Below are 13724 nucleotides of genomic sequence, written 5' to 3'. Positions count from 1 at the left end.
TAAATATCCATTAAGCATTTTACATTGACGTCGCAGGGATATTATTTACTCTATTGTTTCAGGTATTGAAACCACATCATATAGCTATTAAAGGCTTTCGAATTTATTTTGATCTGAAAAATTTTAATTTTGATAAGAATGACAGGAAAGTTTAGGGGTAATTTTCATAATTATGGTATTTAAAACATAAATTTCAAACTTAAATGATTATTTATTTTTTTTCCATTAAAAAATTAAGGGTTGGCATCCCAGTTAGGCCATCCTTGGATCTCAGCATAGAGAGCGTCTCCTGGGCACTCAGTTGTAACGGCCTGTCGGTGGCCAATCAGGCTATACGCACCCGCCACGTTTCCTTGACCAACACCGCAGGCAATCAATTGCTGGGCAGCATTGATAGCTGAGTTGACAGGAGTACTGCCTGAAGGGGAAAGTATCATAATTATGTTAAGCAGACTTCTCTACACTAAAGCTGAGTCAAAATAAATTACTTGTGAAAGTGCCGATGAAGCAGATTCCAATACTCTGGCTGTTGTAACCAGGGGCGTGAGCTCCAACCTTGTCCCAGCTACGACCTTCATAGACGTTACCGTCTCCACCGACAATGAAGTTGTAGCCGATGTCAGACCAGCCGTTGACATCCATATGCTGATCCTGGTAGGACCTAACGACGCCAGAGCATGCTGTCTGGGTGCTGCAAGAGCCGCTGGCTCCGTGGTGGATCACGACAAACGGAACCGGCAGGCTCAAGTAGGTGATGCCAGTTGGAGCTCGAGCACCCCACTCGGCGCGGCTCACAATGTTAGGGCAGCCTGTGAATATCACATTAAATTGCAATTGATGCAGTAAACCATTATAAAGGCTATGAATAATATTGAAAATTAGCTTCAAAACACTATTCAATGTTTTTTTTATACTATGTAGGAAAATCAATTTTTACAGCCGACTTTTTACTTACTCTGAGCGGCCGCATATGCAACCAGTGCAGCAATTACGATGAGGACCTTCATTTTGAAAACTAGCAAGCTCCAACGCGACACTTTCTGCTGCTTTTATATCAATATTTTGGGTCGTGTGCAAAACTTGTCTTACAAAACCATGGTACACTCTATCAGAAAAAATTTCCTAATCTATTTTTAAATTTGGATCAGCTTTACTAATCTCAAGGAGCCGAATGGTCCAGCATAGGCCATCAAAGATAATTTGTTGCCAAGCAAATTAAAAATAAGTGTGCGACAGTAAACAGATCAAGTAGGGGAAAACGAAGGGGGAATTAAGTTTTAAATACAGTTTTTATGAAAGTTGACAAAGTTTATTGAAATATTCCAGCAGAAAAACTGACTTTCAATCACTGATGGGAAACTCTGCAACTCCACGCTTTTCTCTTCCATCGCTGAGGCTTATTTGTAAACCAGTGCTGTAATTTCATTAAATGCAATTAAAAATACAGTAAGTACTCAAGAAAGCCACATACTTTGTCCACTTAATTTCCATTAGTACAGAGGCTCCACTCTTCATTTCGTTCAAACTGACCATCCCAAGCTTGGTCAAACTTCCCTTCTCTGAGCCACCTTCCGCTACTTCAACCACTAGCTCGGAACCTCCCTCAGGTACAGTCAACTTCATTTTCCTCATGAATGGGATAGGCGTAGATGATGGAATCAAACATTGCCACTTCCCATCACTTGGCTAATTATAATTTATTAATAAGAAATTAAAAATAGATATATAATTCTACTACCATATAATAAATAGTTTTTGATGAAGCTTGGACAGTAATTGACTGTTCGTTGAATGTTTTATCCCATGAGGCAGGAAGATAACTGGCTTGCCTTCCAGCTCCTAAGGCCAAAACCTCATCTGGAGATAAGCCAGTGAGAATTTCAGCTTTGCTGAAGAGATCAGCTACCATCTTTTGCAGTTTTGGGATTTTCAACGTGCCCCCACTGAGAATAACCTGAAAGATTGTGATTTATTAGTCACAATTTTAAGCAATTCATGTTCAAACTCACGTGGGTTATTTGATCAGTGCAGTATCCAGATTGCTTGAGAATTTCATGAATGGGCTGCAGCAAATCCTGAAGGTTTGAGGAAGCAAGCATTTCAAATCGAGCACGAGATACATTGACACGATAGTCGATTCCCTCGTGTAAGGATTCAACAAAGCAATCAGCAGCATTGAGGTTGGACAAAATGTGCTTCCAGTTTTCAGCAGCTGACAGCAATTTTGCCATTGAGCGCTTGGACTCCCTAGGGTCCAACTTGAACTTTCTGTCGGGTTTAAAAATGAATTAATTCAATTGTCAAACTTTAATTAAAATCAGAATCAAACCTTTGAAATTCATCAGCAATGAACTCAGCGAGTATTCTATTCAGCTGGTCACCTCCTAAATCTTGCATGTGTACAAAGCTTTCTATAGAATAGACACCTCCAGCAGCACTTACGATCGTTGCATCTGAACTTACTCCTCCTGACCGAAACACAAGGCACAGACTGTAACAATTTAGAAATTAGGTTCTGCAAATAAGGTTGTCATAGCTGTTGTTACCAATTTTGACTTGGATCTTGGATGCCTACTTGATAGGCTAGAACAGCAGCACAAGGTTCACTGATCATTTGTAAAACCTCAAATCCAGCAGCTTCAGCTGCACTCCTAGTCCTTTCTAGCAGAGCAGTAGGCGTATTCAAAGGCACTGTCAAAACAGCCTTGTGGGCCTTTACTGAACGCTCAGCAGTGTCAGCAATACCTTAACATTTTTCAAAATTACAGGAAGCCATTCAAATATGTATTCAATGCGTTTTTACTTTGCATGCTCTTGTAAATACATGTCGCAACTTCATCAGGAGTGATTTTTAATTCCTTTTCCCCCTCTTGGATCAAGTATTTGACAACTCCGTCATCTGCATAAACTTTTCCTCTACTCTTTTCACGAACATCTTCAAAGTTTTCACTGTTTGGGTCAGCATGCATGTAGAATTTGTTGTGAGTGATCGTTGAATTCAGATTTCTAGCAGCTCCTGCCTTAGCTTCTAAACCAGTCACCTGTTGCCAAAATTGTAACCGCAGAAATATGAGTCAATGAAAAATTAAGAAAACTTTTGTTTTTTTTTCATACCCTTTCCTTTTCATGGAACACCACGACCGCCGGTGTGACCCGGTAGCCTGCTTCGTTGGCCACGACATCCAGTTTCTCATCCTGTAAATCGGAGCATTTTGTCAGGAAATGAAAAATAAATCTCGTTAAAATCGATGAATTTTCAATTTTGCTTGTCCCGAGTGAATAATCACCTTAAAACAGGACAAAGAAGCAGTTGTGTTGCCCACATGCACACCAAAAACAGCCGCCATTGCTACAATAAAATAATATTAGAAGCATCGCGCACAAATTTCAAATCAAAGGGGGCGTGGTAACATAGACAACAAACTGCAACACAAACAAGAAAACTTCAGAAGAGAAACATGGATGTTGAGGAGTTGCTGACATTTAAGGTTTGCATTAAAATTGCAGTACTATTTTGTCAAACCTATATATAATTTCAATTACAGCCTGTAAACACACCCAAGAGACCTCAGGACGATGAACCTGGAAGGTCGGACGATGGTCCTGGCGAGTATGAAAGGTACAGAAAAATGCGCCGGCTGGATGAGCGGCCAAGTTCTATCAGGAAAAGAGACGAGCAAGTTGCACCAGTAAGACAAAAATTTAATAAGATATTATTTTTATGAACAATGAAATCATTTTTTGCTCTTGTAAGCCAATCTATGTTCAATTTTTTTATGAAAAATTAAGTAAAAATTATAACATGAAAATTACATATTACTCTGCTTTTTTATAGCCAAAATTCAGAGAGGAGCCGGATGACAATAGACAGCGAATTAAACAACTCGTTGATTCTCTTGAAAATGCTCCTGAGGGGGAGTCTGATGTTCTGGATGAAACTGCTATGAAAAGAATGGTTCTTTTATTCGAAAAACGGGCCCTGAAAAATCAAGAAATGAGAATCAAATTCCCAGATTCTCCGGAAAAGTATTGAAACGGATTGGAAGTGAGTTGAAATTTTAATTTATAATTCTGATTCAGGTTCATGGAGTCTGAGGTAGAACTTCACACAACCCTCACTGAGTTGAGAGCATTAGCGACGGTGCCTGAGTTGTACCCAAAGTTGGTAGAGCTAGGTGCTGTCCCGTCCATGCTGGAACTCCTGGCCCACGAAAACACAGACATAGCCATTGCTGTCGTCAATCTGCTGCAAGAACTGACAGACGTAGACACTTTGAACGAGAGTCAAGACGGATCAGAGGCTTTAGTGGATGCGCTAATGGCTGGACAAGCTTGCGCGCTGCTAGTGCAAAATCTAGAGAGGTTAGATGAAAGTGTGCCTGAAGAAGCTGAAGGAGTGCACAACACGCTATGTGAGTTTTGTTTGATAGCTTATAAAAATGTATTTTACATAACTGCCTTATTAACAGCCATATTTGAGAACATCACAGAAGTTCGATCAGAAGTTTGCAGTGATGCAGCCGGCCAGGGACTGATGACCTGGATTTTGAAAAGATTGAAAGCTAAAATGCCATTCCATGCTAACAAGCTTTACGCCAGTGAAATTTTGTCTGTCTTGCTGCAGAACACGAATGCCAACAGGCAACTCTTAGGCGATTTGGAAGGCATTGATATTTTGCTCCAGCAACTTGCCGTAAGTATTATTTGTTAAATGGTGTTTCAGGTCATCACTTGTTGTTTCTTTTAGTACTATAAAAGGCATGACCCAACCTCTGCTGAGGAACTGGAAATGATGGAGAATCTATTCAACTGTCTCTGCAGCAGCCTCGTTTTGCCATCAAATAGAGATAAGTTTCTTAAGGGCGAGGGACTGCAACTCATGAATCTGATGTTGAGGTAAGATGTCTTATCCAAAGAAGTAATAGTTTGAACTAAATTAACATTTTCTCAGGGAAAAGAAACTGTCAAGAAATGGTTCGTTGAAAGTTTTGGATCATGCGATGTCAGGTCCAGATGGAAAGGACAACTGCAACAAGTTTGTTGACATTCTGGGCTTGCGGACAATATTTCCTCTGTTCATGAAAACACCGCCCAAGAGCAAAAAGAGGACAATGTCAACAGAAGAGCATGAAGGTGGCTGCGTGAATTTATTATTTGATATGAAATTAACAATTTTTCCACAGAGCACACTTCTTCGGTTATTGCCAACATGTTAAGAAACTGTCGAGGAAACCAAAGGACAAGACTCTTGACTAAATTTGCTGAAAATGACCATGAAAAAATCGATCGTCTGCTGGAGTTGCATTTCAAATATTTAGAAAAAATGGAAAAGGCAGATGTTGCAATCGACGAAGATTTGAAGAGGGTGAGCTAATCCACTATCGCATCAAATAATTTAAAATTTGCTAAGTTAACTTATCAATAATTAAGTCTTATGTGTTACTAATTTTGAACTTTTTTCCTTCTGGGCATGAGATTAAACTTCATATTTATTTAAATAAACGTTCAAGATTATTTTTTAAGTAGCAAGATGACATTTCGCACAGTGGTCACAGATCATACCCTTGAATTCATTTTTTTGCATTTTTGAACCTGCCCGCTTTTATTGGACAATATTAAATAATATTTAATAAATCATTTTCAATTAAATATTTTTTTCATTTTTAGAAACGCCAAGAAGACAGTGATGAAGAGGAGGACGAAGAGTCTGTCTTTTTGAAGCGTCTCGATGCTGGACTCTTCACCTTGCAGTTGATCGACTATATTATTCTGGAAATTTGCTGCAGTGGTCAGCCATCTATCAAGCAAAGAGCATTACAAATGCTCAACCTCAGGGGTGGTTCCACTAAGACCATCAAGCATATAATGCGAGGTATTGTTTCCTGTGAACGGTGTGTCATCCGTACTGACATCTTTACTTTTAGAATACGCTGGAAATCTTGGAGACCTTGGCGACAAGGAGTGGAGAACTCAAATGCAACAACACATTTTGAACCTGGTGGACAAATTTTAATTTCTCTTGTCGATTAATAAAGTTTGATATAATTACTTCATTGAAACCGCTGTTTTAATCATTTAGTGAGGTTCCAAGTTAAAAAGAGAATTTCCCTTTAAACGTGTTATAACAGGACTATGAGGGGCACGCCATAGAAATGTCAATCGTTTTATCTTTAGATCAGTTGATGCTATCTTGGATATGCACAATATGTGGCATATCTGTCATTTGTCGCAACAGGAATGTGCACGCAATAAAATTATTTCTCCCTCAAAAGCGGAAACTAAGCCGTGCGTGCTTATTGATCATTTGAATGTGCTAGAAATTAGCTTGGGCAGCTCAACATTGCAGTGTGGTGCAACTCCTGATGCGGAGAACAAGTAAACGGGCTCTAAAGTTCATGGTTTATAATGGTAAAATCGCAATACTCTTAAAAAAAATTGTCTTTGATATAAGAACTGATATTCAGGCGCTCAATGGAAACGAATCGCCGATTTTGTCTCCAGCCTGCCTCTCAAATGAAGACGAGTTGATAATTGAAAAGAGAATTGGCAAGGGTCAGTTTAGCGAGGTCTTCAGGGCTAGAATTCTTGCGTCTGGTCAGAGAATTGCCCTCAAGAAAGTGAGAATCATTGAACTGGCCGACTCGAAGGCCAGAGCTGACTGTCTGAAAGAAATTTCTCTGCTGCAGGTAATTCACCCAATCAAGCAGTTAACTAATATATCGTTAAAATTAAATTGTTTCAGCGTCTCAGCCACCCAAATGTAGTCCGCTACATGGGCTCATGGGTGGCAAACCTAGAGCTGTTCATTGCCCTGGAGTTAGCCGACGCTGGAGACCTTTCTGCCATGATCAAGCATTTCAGAGAGAAAGAAAAGATGATTCCAGAGCCCTCCATCTGGAAATTCTTTGTTCAGATCAGTGCTGGAGTAAATCATTTGCACGAGAAAAGGATCATGCACAGAGGTTCTAGAAGAAAATTCCAGTGCATGCACAGCAGTTATTTGAGCAATTTATCAACTTTCCAGACATAAAGCCTGCCAACATTTTGGTCACGGCAGAAGGCAAAGTGAAGTTGGGCGATTTTGGGCTGGGGCGCTACTTCAGTGCCCAAACTATGTCTGCTCATTCTCTTCTTGGGACTCCTTTCTACATGAGCCCAGAACGGCTGAGAGAGGAAAGCTACAATTTTGCCAGCGATGTCTGGTCTTTGGGTTGCATACTTTACGAGGTAGCAAATTTCATTAGAGTAAAAATGAGGTTAATAATAATAGTAACGACAATGCTTTCCAGATGGCTGCTCTTGTTTCTCCCTTCTACTCTCCAACAATAAACTTGCAGAACCTGTGCGAGAGAATCCAACGAGCCATGTATCCTCCGATAGAATCGGAAGTCTTCTCTGATGAAGTGAGTTAGGGCACCAATCTCTCAGTCATATGATTATTACTAAAATAAATCTGTGCTTATAGCTACATAACTTGTGCTACTGCTGTTTAAACATCAGCCCTGACGACCGACCGACAACAGCAGAAGTCTTGAATTTTGCCACCGAGATGCATCATCGGACTCTCCCAAACAATGAGACACCAGAAGTATGAGCTTTTCAGAATTTGGGTCCATATTTTAGTTTTAACCTTTTTAAAATTTCTATATTGCTAAATTGCCAACGCATTTGACGCCAACGATTGTTTCAAAAATAAAATTGAGTTTGAATTAAAACAAGAAATTTCTCTCATTGATCTGATTTCATTTAATAGAAAAAATAACGACCAATTTTCAGAATATCAATTTAAGTTAACATCGTTTACTCACAACATGCCAGCAGCACCTGCTAACTGAGACTTTGACTTGCCGACTACCTTGGGCATTTTCTTGTTTGTAGAGTCCTCCAGTTCTCTAGCTTGATAGTAATGAGGCGCAACTTCCAACAACCATTTGCTTTCAATCTCGGTCACCTAAACCAAACAGCGTCAGACTTTATTTTACTCAAAATTTTAAAGTTTTATTACCTGTCGCATGAATTCCTTGGTCGTGACGACCAGTTCATGGTAGAGCACCCATCGGGGGAGCTCTTCAAATAGACTGCTGTTGGGGTGAATGGTGACCGTTTGGTTATGCTTTGCTGTTTTGTACTGCCCACCTTTGCCCAATCTCGCAATATGATAGAAATACCCAGCAGTAATAGCCTGTAGAGAACGGAATAGGTAAATAAGCATTATTTCGATTCATACCAAAAAACTAATTGGATTAAAAAATATGAATTAAGAAATTGGATAAACAATACTAACCTTCCTAACATTGATTGTTTCGGAAGGACTTGACTCCATCTTTATTTCAACCCTCTGCATTAGGCCTGAGAGCTGGTCTCTTACATCCCTGGCTCTTTTCATCGATCTGCAAATTAAAAAAGCCATTGAAATTCCATACCATATCTCCCCACTGAAGTTGACTTACCTATGTTGAATGTAATTTTCAAAACACCACTGTGTAGAGTAGTCTGATTGAGCCCATTCATTGTAGACGTTCAAAAGAGTCAAGTGGTCACCACCTTGAGCATTGAAATTCTTCCTTGCAGTGTCAGCGTGAATTGCTTTGTCTTTTGGGCGGTAAAACAGTGAGCTGTTCACGGACAGCATTGCAGCGATGGTCAGAATCTCTTCTGAACACTTGTACCTAGAATAAACGTTAGAAATAGCTTCTGCTGAATTCTTTAAACTTACTTTTCTGAAGCTAGGAGCATTTTGCCCATCATAGGATCAACTGGAAACTCGGCCATCCTGCGCCCCAACTTGGTCAACTCACCCTCGTGATTGAGGGCACCCAATGCGTAAAGCTGCTCTAGAGCCAGAACCAAAGATTCATGTGGAGGCGGGTCGAGAAAATCAAAATTCATTAGGTCTCTAATGCCAAGTGCCTTGAGCATCAATACAGCGTTGCCGAGGTTGATTCTTTGAATTTCTGGAACAGTGCACTCCTCCAGCTCGTGGGCATACGCCCAGGCGGTGTAGAGTCTGAAACACTTTCCAGCAGCAACGCGACCGGCACGGCCTGCCCTCTGATTTGCAGAAGCCTACAACTCAGTCGTCAGGCATGTGAGAAATTAAGCTTCATGAAATGCTCACCTTTGAAATTGGAACTACAACCAATGATTCCATTCCAGTTTTTGAGTTAAAGTTATTTTGCTTACAAAATCCAGGGTCGATCACATAAATAATGTTGTCAATTGTCAGAGAAGTCTCTGCAATATTAGTTGCCAAGATAACTTTCCTAGCACCTGGTGGGGTGGGCTCAAATATCTTTGCCTGAAAAGCGAAAAGCGGTGTGAGAAAAAATAGAAAAGACTTATTTTTTAAGGATCACACTCTAAGACAATGTCTTTTGTTAGTTTGCCAAAAATTTATTATTACGACATCTTTGAAAAGTGAAAAATTACTAAAACAAAAAATTCCCACCTGCATTTCTGACGGCAAATTTGCATAAACTGGCAAAATGAGCAGCTCCTTGATCTTGTTTCCCAACCGCCTGGATCGCTCTGTCAGCAACTCTTGGCAAGCCTCGATTTCGTCCTGGCCAGTGAGGAACACAAGAATGTCCCCAAGAGGTTGACTGACGTGGATTTGCAGCACTGACACAACACAGGCATCAATGTAGTCGGCTTCAGGAGCTTTCGTGTAGTAAATGTCTACAGGGAATCTTCTGCCTGGTATCCGGAAAATTGGGGCGTCATCAAAGAAGCCAGAAAATTTTTCAGCATCCAAGGTGGCACTCGAGATCAAGAGCTTCAGGTCTGTCCGGAACCGAACAATGTCTTTCACAAGGCCAAAGAGAATATCAGTGTGCAGAGTCCTTTCGTGAGCTTCATCAATGATCATGACACTACAAAGAAACCTTACTGTTTAGGCGCTGATATATGAAGGAAGTGTGAAATAAACATTACCTGTAACTTTGCAAGTCAGGTTCTGATAGGAATTCTCTGTGTAATGTTCCGTCTGTCATGTATTTGATCATAGTTCTTTCTGATGTGCAGTCTTCAAACCGAATGCTGTATCCAACCTTGCAATATCATTAGTTTTAAGGTAGCTCAAGTAAAAAATAAATCTAGCACAATTGTCACTCACTTAAACTACCGGGCAATAATCATTACACCAATACTAAACTTGCAATGTCATTAGATGCTGTGCATATTTTACCCAATGAAAGAGATTAAAATAGTACAGCATGGCACGAAATGTAATAAGATCAAACAGTATTTAAACGTTTACCTCATTTCCCAGCTTCACTCCCATTTCCTGAGCCACTCGAGCTGCAACACTCATCGCAGCCACGCGTCGGGGCTGGGTGCACCCAATTTTCTTTTTATCCTCTGTGAAACCTGCTTCATGAAGGTATTGAGGAATTTGTGTCGTTTTTCCAGAGCCTGTTTCTCCTTCAATGATAAGCACTTGGTGTTCTTTGATGGCCTTGATTAGATCGTCTCTGAAAGCGTAAATTGGCAGACTCTTCTTAGTGTCTTCAATGCTCATTTTCTTTTTCATCGTTTCAGATATCTCTTCAATGTCATCTTTTTTTAGGTTTCCAGGCTTCTGCAAGGCTTGGATGAACTCAATTTCATCATCCAAAATCATGTCGTAGTCCTCCTGAGACCGTTTCTTGGCTGCGTCCTTTGCGCCAAACCGGAATTGTGCAGATGACATTTGCTCTTCCTCCCATTTTCTCTGCTCTGAGTGAGGGACTTTTTCTCGTTCATCAACCTCAACATATTTTTCTTCCTCTCCCTAAAATGAATGAAGTTCATGCCTACTTTGAAACATAACACAGGTTCATCCTTACCTTCTTTCCTTCTGGAATGTGATACCTCTGTATATTCACCAGCTCTCTTGCTTTGTCATGCTCTTTGGCCAAATGCAAAACTCTCTTTTTGTATTCTCTTTCTTCCCGTTCGCGTTTCGTCAAACTAAAATTAATGCCCTGTTAAGTGACTAACTTGAAATTTGTCATTTTAACCCACCTTCCTTCATCGAAGAGGTACTCGTCATCTCTGATATCAGCCTCCAACTCGTCAACCTTTTCTTCTTTCCTTTTCGCTAAGTACTGCCTTCTTGATTCAATCCTCAACTTAGGCAACATGCTATCTCTATCTAAAGCCTCCATTTTCAGCCTCTTAGCTGCTTCTTCATACGACTTTGTATCTGGAATAACACCAATTCAGTAAAAACTAACTTTGCTACTGTACTGCTACATACTGGTTTTGTCCGCAATTTTCTTGGTTTTGTCCTGATCTCTCTGTTTGAGACGCTCTGCAAACTCGTCTCGCTCTTTTAGATCGCGCAGCCTTTCCTTCTCCATTTTAGCGTACTCGTCCTCAGGGGAAGAATCGCGCTTTCTTTTGCTGCTTCCTTCGCCATGCCGGTCCCGGTCTTTTTTGTGAGATTTTTCTTTGTGCTTTCCCATCTGAAAGAAACGTTATTCCACTCTATTATGGATATTGTTTATAAATCATAATATATGCGAATTAATGAAAGATTTTAATTGCATTTTTCTACATTTTAATCATTTTATTTTCCATCTCCAAGTCTAGGGAAAAGTGTCAATTTTTCACTTTTAAGAGGCTGTTCAGTTTTGACTCCGTCCCACAAAAACTGTTCCAAATCACCCCAAAATCTCTTTTCCAGAGGCACGCTTATTCTGTCCAAGAGTCGAGCGGTTAACTTTGGAATCACTGGCTGCAGCACAATGCCCACAACTCGCAGAGTCTCAAAGGTCAGGCTCAAAATTGATTGAATTTCAGCACTGTCTCTAGCTAGCGTCCACGGCTTTTGATCCTCAAAAAACTTGTTTGCCACCTGCAACACCAAAATCACTTCGTCGACTGCTTTGTAAAAGTTGAAAGCTGCGTAGTGCTGCTTTGCTTTTGCAGGCAATTCCTGGAGAGCTGCGATCAAGGGCGCCACCTCTTGAGCTTCCACCGCTGCTTCCACAAAAGCAGGCCAAATTTGTCTTGGATTCAGAGATTTCCCTGTGCATCGGTTGAGCAAATTCCCCAACTTGCCGGCCAGTTCAGCGTTGAGAATATTCATAGCCTTCACCTGGCTGAAGTTTGCGTCGCTGTGGTTTGTTCCCTCCCTGAGCAGGAAGTACCTCAGTCCCTCGTGGGTCAGCGTGCTCCCAATCTGCCCTCGGGGGTCTATCACGTTTCCCCTGGACTTGGACATCTTTTCTCCATCAACCTTCCAGTGTGAATGGCATTGGATCTGCCTTGGTGGTTCCAAGCCGGCCGCAATCAGGAGCGAAGGCCAAAGGATAGCGTGGAAACGAAGAATATCTTTTCCGACGACGTGCACGTCCGCAGGCCAATTTTGCAGATTGTCGGGAAAACCAGCAACAGTGAGGTAGTTGACCAACGCGTCCATCCACACGTATATGGAGTGTTGAGGGTTTTCCGGGACAGGGATGCCCCACGGAACGCGGTGAGACGGCCTTGTAATGGACACGTCATGAAAGCCCTCTTGAACCCATAACTGGACTAGACTGTGGAATTTGGACGGCTGGACGGCAGATGGGTCCTTCAGCCAGTGCGAAAAGTCACTCTGGACAGCTGACATCCTGAAGAGGAAATTCTCTTCACAGGTCCAATCAACCTGACGACCTGACTCAGCGGACACCCTGCTGCCGTCAGCCAGTTTTTCTGTCCGGCTCTCGGGAACAAAAGCCTCATCAGCCTCGCAGTACCAGCCAGAGTACTCGCCGGTGTAGATGAAATTCCTGTCATTCAACCTCTTCCAGAAGGCATGTACAGCTTTTTTGTGCTCCAAGCTGGTCGTTCTAACAAAAGTCGAGTAATCCACGCTGTACATTGACAGCATTTCCACATACTGGCTCGATATTTTGTCACAGTACTGTTGAGTGTCCATTTTTCCGGCGGCTTTCTCAACTTTGGAGCCGTGCTCATCAGTTCCCGTGCTCAGGAAGGAAACATTTTTGGTCAAAAGGCGCTGAAATCGCTGGGCAGCATCCGCCACCAGGGACGTGTAAAGGTGTCCAATGTGTGGAGAAGCGTTAACGTAGAAAATTGGTGTCGTGATGAAGAAGTTGGACGTGCTGAGGGGTCGTCTGGAAGCAGCTAATCGCGACCACCGGCATTTCGCCACTTTTTGCAGGATTCTCTCCATTTAAATGACCAGCTGTGAAGTTGGACACACAGCCTCAATTCTTAGAAATTGATTACATACATAAATAGTTTTTAAGTTAGTACAAGACAAGTGGACAAAAAACAATAAATTGACAGCTTTCCAGTAAATACATAACAGAGAAAACGTGGGAAATTAACTTAACACTCTATGATAGCTTTAAAAATCACTAATAGTATTTCCTCCGCTAAATTATGTATGTATATGATCGCAGTTAAATTAAATTATCAACTGATTAATGTTGTTTTGTACTTAACTTACTTTTCTCAATGATGCTACAAACAGGAACCCTTGATATTAAAAGACAAATTTTTCTCCAGTTGTTGCTTTTGATAGTAAACAATCTTATCGGCCATTCGTGGGTGTGGTATATGCGCGCTTACGCATGCGGACTTTTGAATTTAAATTAAAGTGGCGCGAAAGCAGCGTGCAATAGGTTGATTTGCCTACACAGTTAGAATACGTTGCCATGGTTGCATTATTTAAAACTATCGATTGGTGGATTTTTATTATTTGTATGTACTCTTTTAAATGTAAACAG

The 13724-nt window shown here is 41.1% G+C and overlaps 6 protein-coding genes across 7 annotated transcripts; 2 read left to right on the top strand and 4 right to left on the bottom strand.

Annotated features, from left to right (window-relative positions):
- Positions 1-191: 191 nt before the first annotated feature.
- LOC135938451 (peptidoglycan-recognition protein SC2-like) lies at positions 192-1113 on the bottom strand. Its single transcript, XM_065482090.1, has 3 exons — positions 956-1113; positions 489-809; positions 192-418 (listed from the first exon to the last, which is right to left on the bottom strand). Exons 1-3 carry the CDS (start codon positions 1005-1007, stop codon positions 234-236), a joined length of 558 nt encoding a protein of 185 aa, XP_065338162.1. The 5' UTR covers positions 1008-1113; the 3' UTR covers positions 192-233.
- A 174-nt stretch (positions 1114-1287) lies between these two features.
- Positions 1288-3438, bottom strand: LOC135938449 (heat shock 70 kDa protein 14-like). Its single transcript, XM_065482088.1, has 9 exons — positions 3288-3438; positions 3115-3195; positions 2804-3041; positions 2547-2745; positions 2330-2491; positions 2010-2268; positions 1739-1954; positions 1472-1686; positions 1288-1414 (listed from the first exon to the last, which is right to left on the bottom strand). The coding sequence occupies exons 1-9, from the start codon at positions 3345-3347 to the stop codon at positions 1342-1344; spliced, it is 1503 nt and encodes a 500-aa protein (XP_065338160.1). The 5' UTR covers positions 3348-3438; the 3' UTR covers positions 1288-1341.
- LOC135938446 (beta-catenin-like protein 1) lies at positions 3398-6059 on the top strand. The gene is made up of 10 exons (XM_065482087.1): positions 3398-3488; positions 3546-3689; positions 3836-4026; positions 4081-4412; positions 4470-4693; positions 4748-4896; positions 4952-5133; positions 5184-5365; positions 5668-5872; positions 5925-6059. The coding sequence occupies exons 1-10, from the start codon at positions 3459-3461 to the stop codon at positions 6011-6013; spliced, it is 1728 nt and encodes a 575-aa protein (XP_065338159.1). The 5' UTR covers positions 3398-3458; the 3' UTR covers positions 6014-6059.
- A 166-nt stretch (positions 6060-6225) lies between these two features.
- LOC135938450 (serine/threonine-protein kinase Nek7-like) lies at positions 6226-7693 on the top strand. The gene is made up of 6 exons (XM_065482089.1): positions 6226-6408; positions 6465-6686; positions 6743-6962; positions 7025-7227; positions 7290-7403; positions 7466-7693. Exons 1-6 carry the CDS (start codon positions 6406-6408, stop codon positions 7592-7594), a joined length of 891 nt encoding a protein of 296 aa, XP_065338161.1. The 5' UTR covers positions 6226-6405; the 3' UTR covers positions 7595-7693.
- Positions 7694-7722: 29 nt separating this feature from the next.
- l(2)37Cb (lethal (2) 37Cb) lies at positions 7723-13550 on the bottom strand. 2 transcript variants are annotated; one of them, XM_065482082.1, is made up of 13 exons: positions 13445-13550; positions 11240-11447; positions 11005-11185; positions 10827-10950; positions 10259-10771; positions 9934-10049; positions 9449-9872; positions 9119-9298; positions 8717-9066; positions 8451-8669; positions 8285-8390; positions 8006-8182; positions 7723-7951 (listed from the first exon to the last, which is right to left on the bottom strand). In XM_065482082.1, exons 2-13 carry the CDS (start codon positions 11445-11447, stop codon positions 7805-7807), a joined length of 2745 nt encoding a protein of 914 aa, XP_065338154.1. In that variant the 5' UTR covers positions 13445-13550; the 3' UTR covers positions 7723-7804. The 2 variants fall into 2 exon arrangements, with proteins under 2 accessions (XP_065338154.1, XP_065338155.1); XM_065482083.1 differs by lacking the exon at positions 13445-13550 and adding an exon at positions 11540-11628.
- On the bottom strand, positions 11240-13550 carry MetRS-m (Methionyl-tRNA synthetase, mitochondrial). The gene is made up of 3 exons (XM_065482085.1): positions 13445-13550; positions 11540-13177; positions 11240-11447 (listed from the first exon to the last, which is right to left on the bottom strand). Exon 2 carries the CDS (start codon positions 13163-13165, stop codon positions 11552-11554), a length of 1614 nt encoding a protein of 537 aa, XP_065338157.1. The 5' UTR covers positions 13166-13177; positions 13445-13550; the 3' UTR covers positions 11240-11447; positions 11540-11551.
- Positions 13551-13724: the final 174 nt, after the last annotated feature.

Source organism: Cloeon dipterum, chromosome 3 (genome assembly GCF_949628265.1).
Source record: "Cloeon dipterum chromosome 3, ieCloDipt1.1, whole genome shotgun sequence".
Classification (NCBI taxonomy): domain Eukaryota; kingdom Metazoa; phylum Arthropoda; class Insecta; order Ephemeroptera; family Baetidae; genus Cloeon; species Cloeon dipterum.
This window is presented reverse-complemented; position numbering and strand designations above follow the sequence as displayed.

Excerpts from the sequence above, each read along its gene's own strand:
- LOC135938450 (XM_065482089.1), top strand. Across the intron at positions 6,687-6,742 it reads AAGAAATTTCTCTGCTGCAG|CGTCTCAGCCACCCAAATGT; the intron begins GTAATTCACCCA and ends AAATTGTTTCAG. Across the intron at positions 7,228-7,289 it reads TGGGTTGCATACTTTACGAG|ATGGCTGCTCTTGTTTCTCC; the intron begins GTAGCAAATTTC and ends AATGCTTTCCAG.
- LOC135938446 (XM_065482087.1), top strand. The coding sequence starts at position 3,459 with ATGGATGTTGAGGAGTTGCTGACATTTAAG. Across the intron at positions 4,027-4,080 it reads TTCCCAGATTCTCCGGAAAA|GTTCATGGAGTCTGAGGTAG; the intron begins GTATTGAAACGG and ends ATTCTGATTCAG. Across the intron at positions 4,694-4,747 it reads TTTTGCTCCAGCAACTTGCC|TACTATAAAAGGCATGACCC; the intron begins GTAAGTATTATT and ends TGTTTCTTTTAG.
- LOC135938449 (XM_065482088.1), bottom strand. The coding sequence starts at position 3,347 with ATGGCGGCTGTTTTTGGTGTGCATGTGGGCAACACAACTGCTTCTTTG. Across the intron at positions 2,492-2,546 it reads CAAGATCCAAGTCAAAATTG|TCTGTGCCTTGTGTTTCGGT; the intron begins GTAACAACAGCT and ends AAATTGTTACAG. Across the intron at positions 2,269-2,329 it reads ATTGCTGATGAATTTCAAAG|AAAGTTCAAGTTGGACCCTA; the intron begins GTTTGATTCTGA and ends TAAACCCGACAG.
- LOC135938451 (XM_065482090.1), bottom strand. The coding sequence starts at position 1,007 with ATGAAGGTCCTCATCGTAATTGCTGCACTGGTTGCATATGCGGCCGCT. Across the intron at positions 810-955 it reads TGCATATGCGGCCGCTCAGA|GCTGCCCTAACATTGTGAGC; the intron begins GTAAGTAAAAAG and ends TGATATTCACAG. Across the intron at positions 419-488 it reads CTTCATCGGCACTTTCACAA|GCAGTACTCCTGTCAACTCA; the intron begins GTAATTTATTTT and ends TTTCCCCTTCAG.
- MetRS-m (XM_065482085.1), bottom strand. The coding sequence starts at position 13,165 with ATGGAGAGAATCCTGCAAAAAGTGGCGAAATGCCGGTGGTCGCGATTA.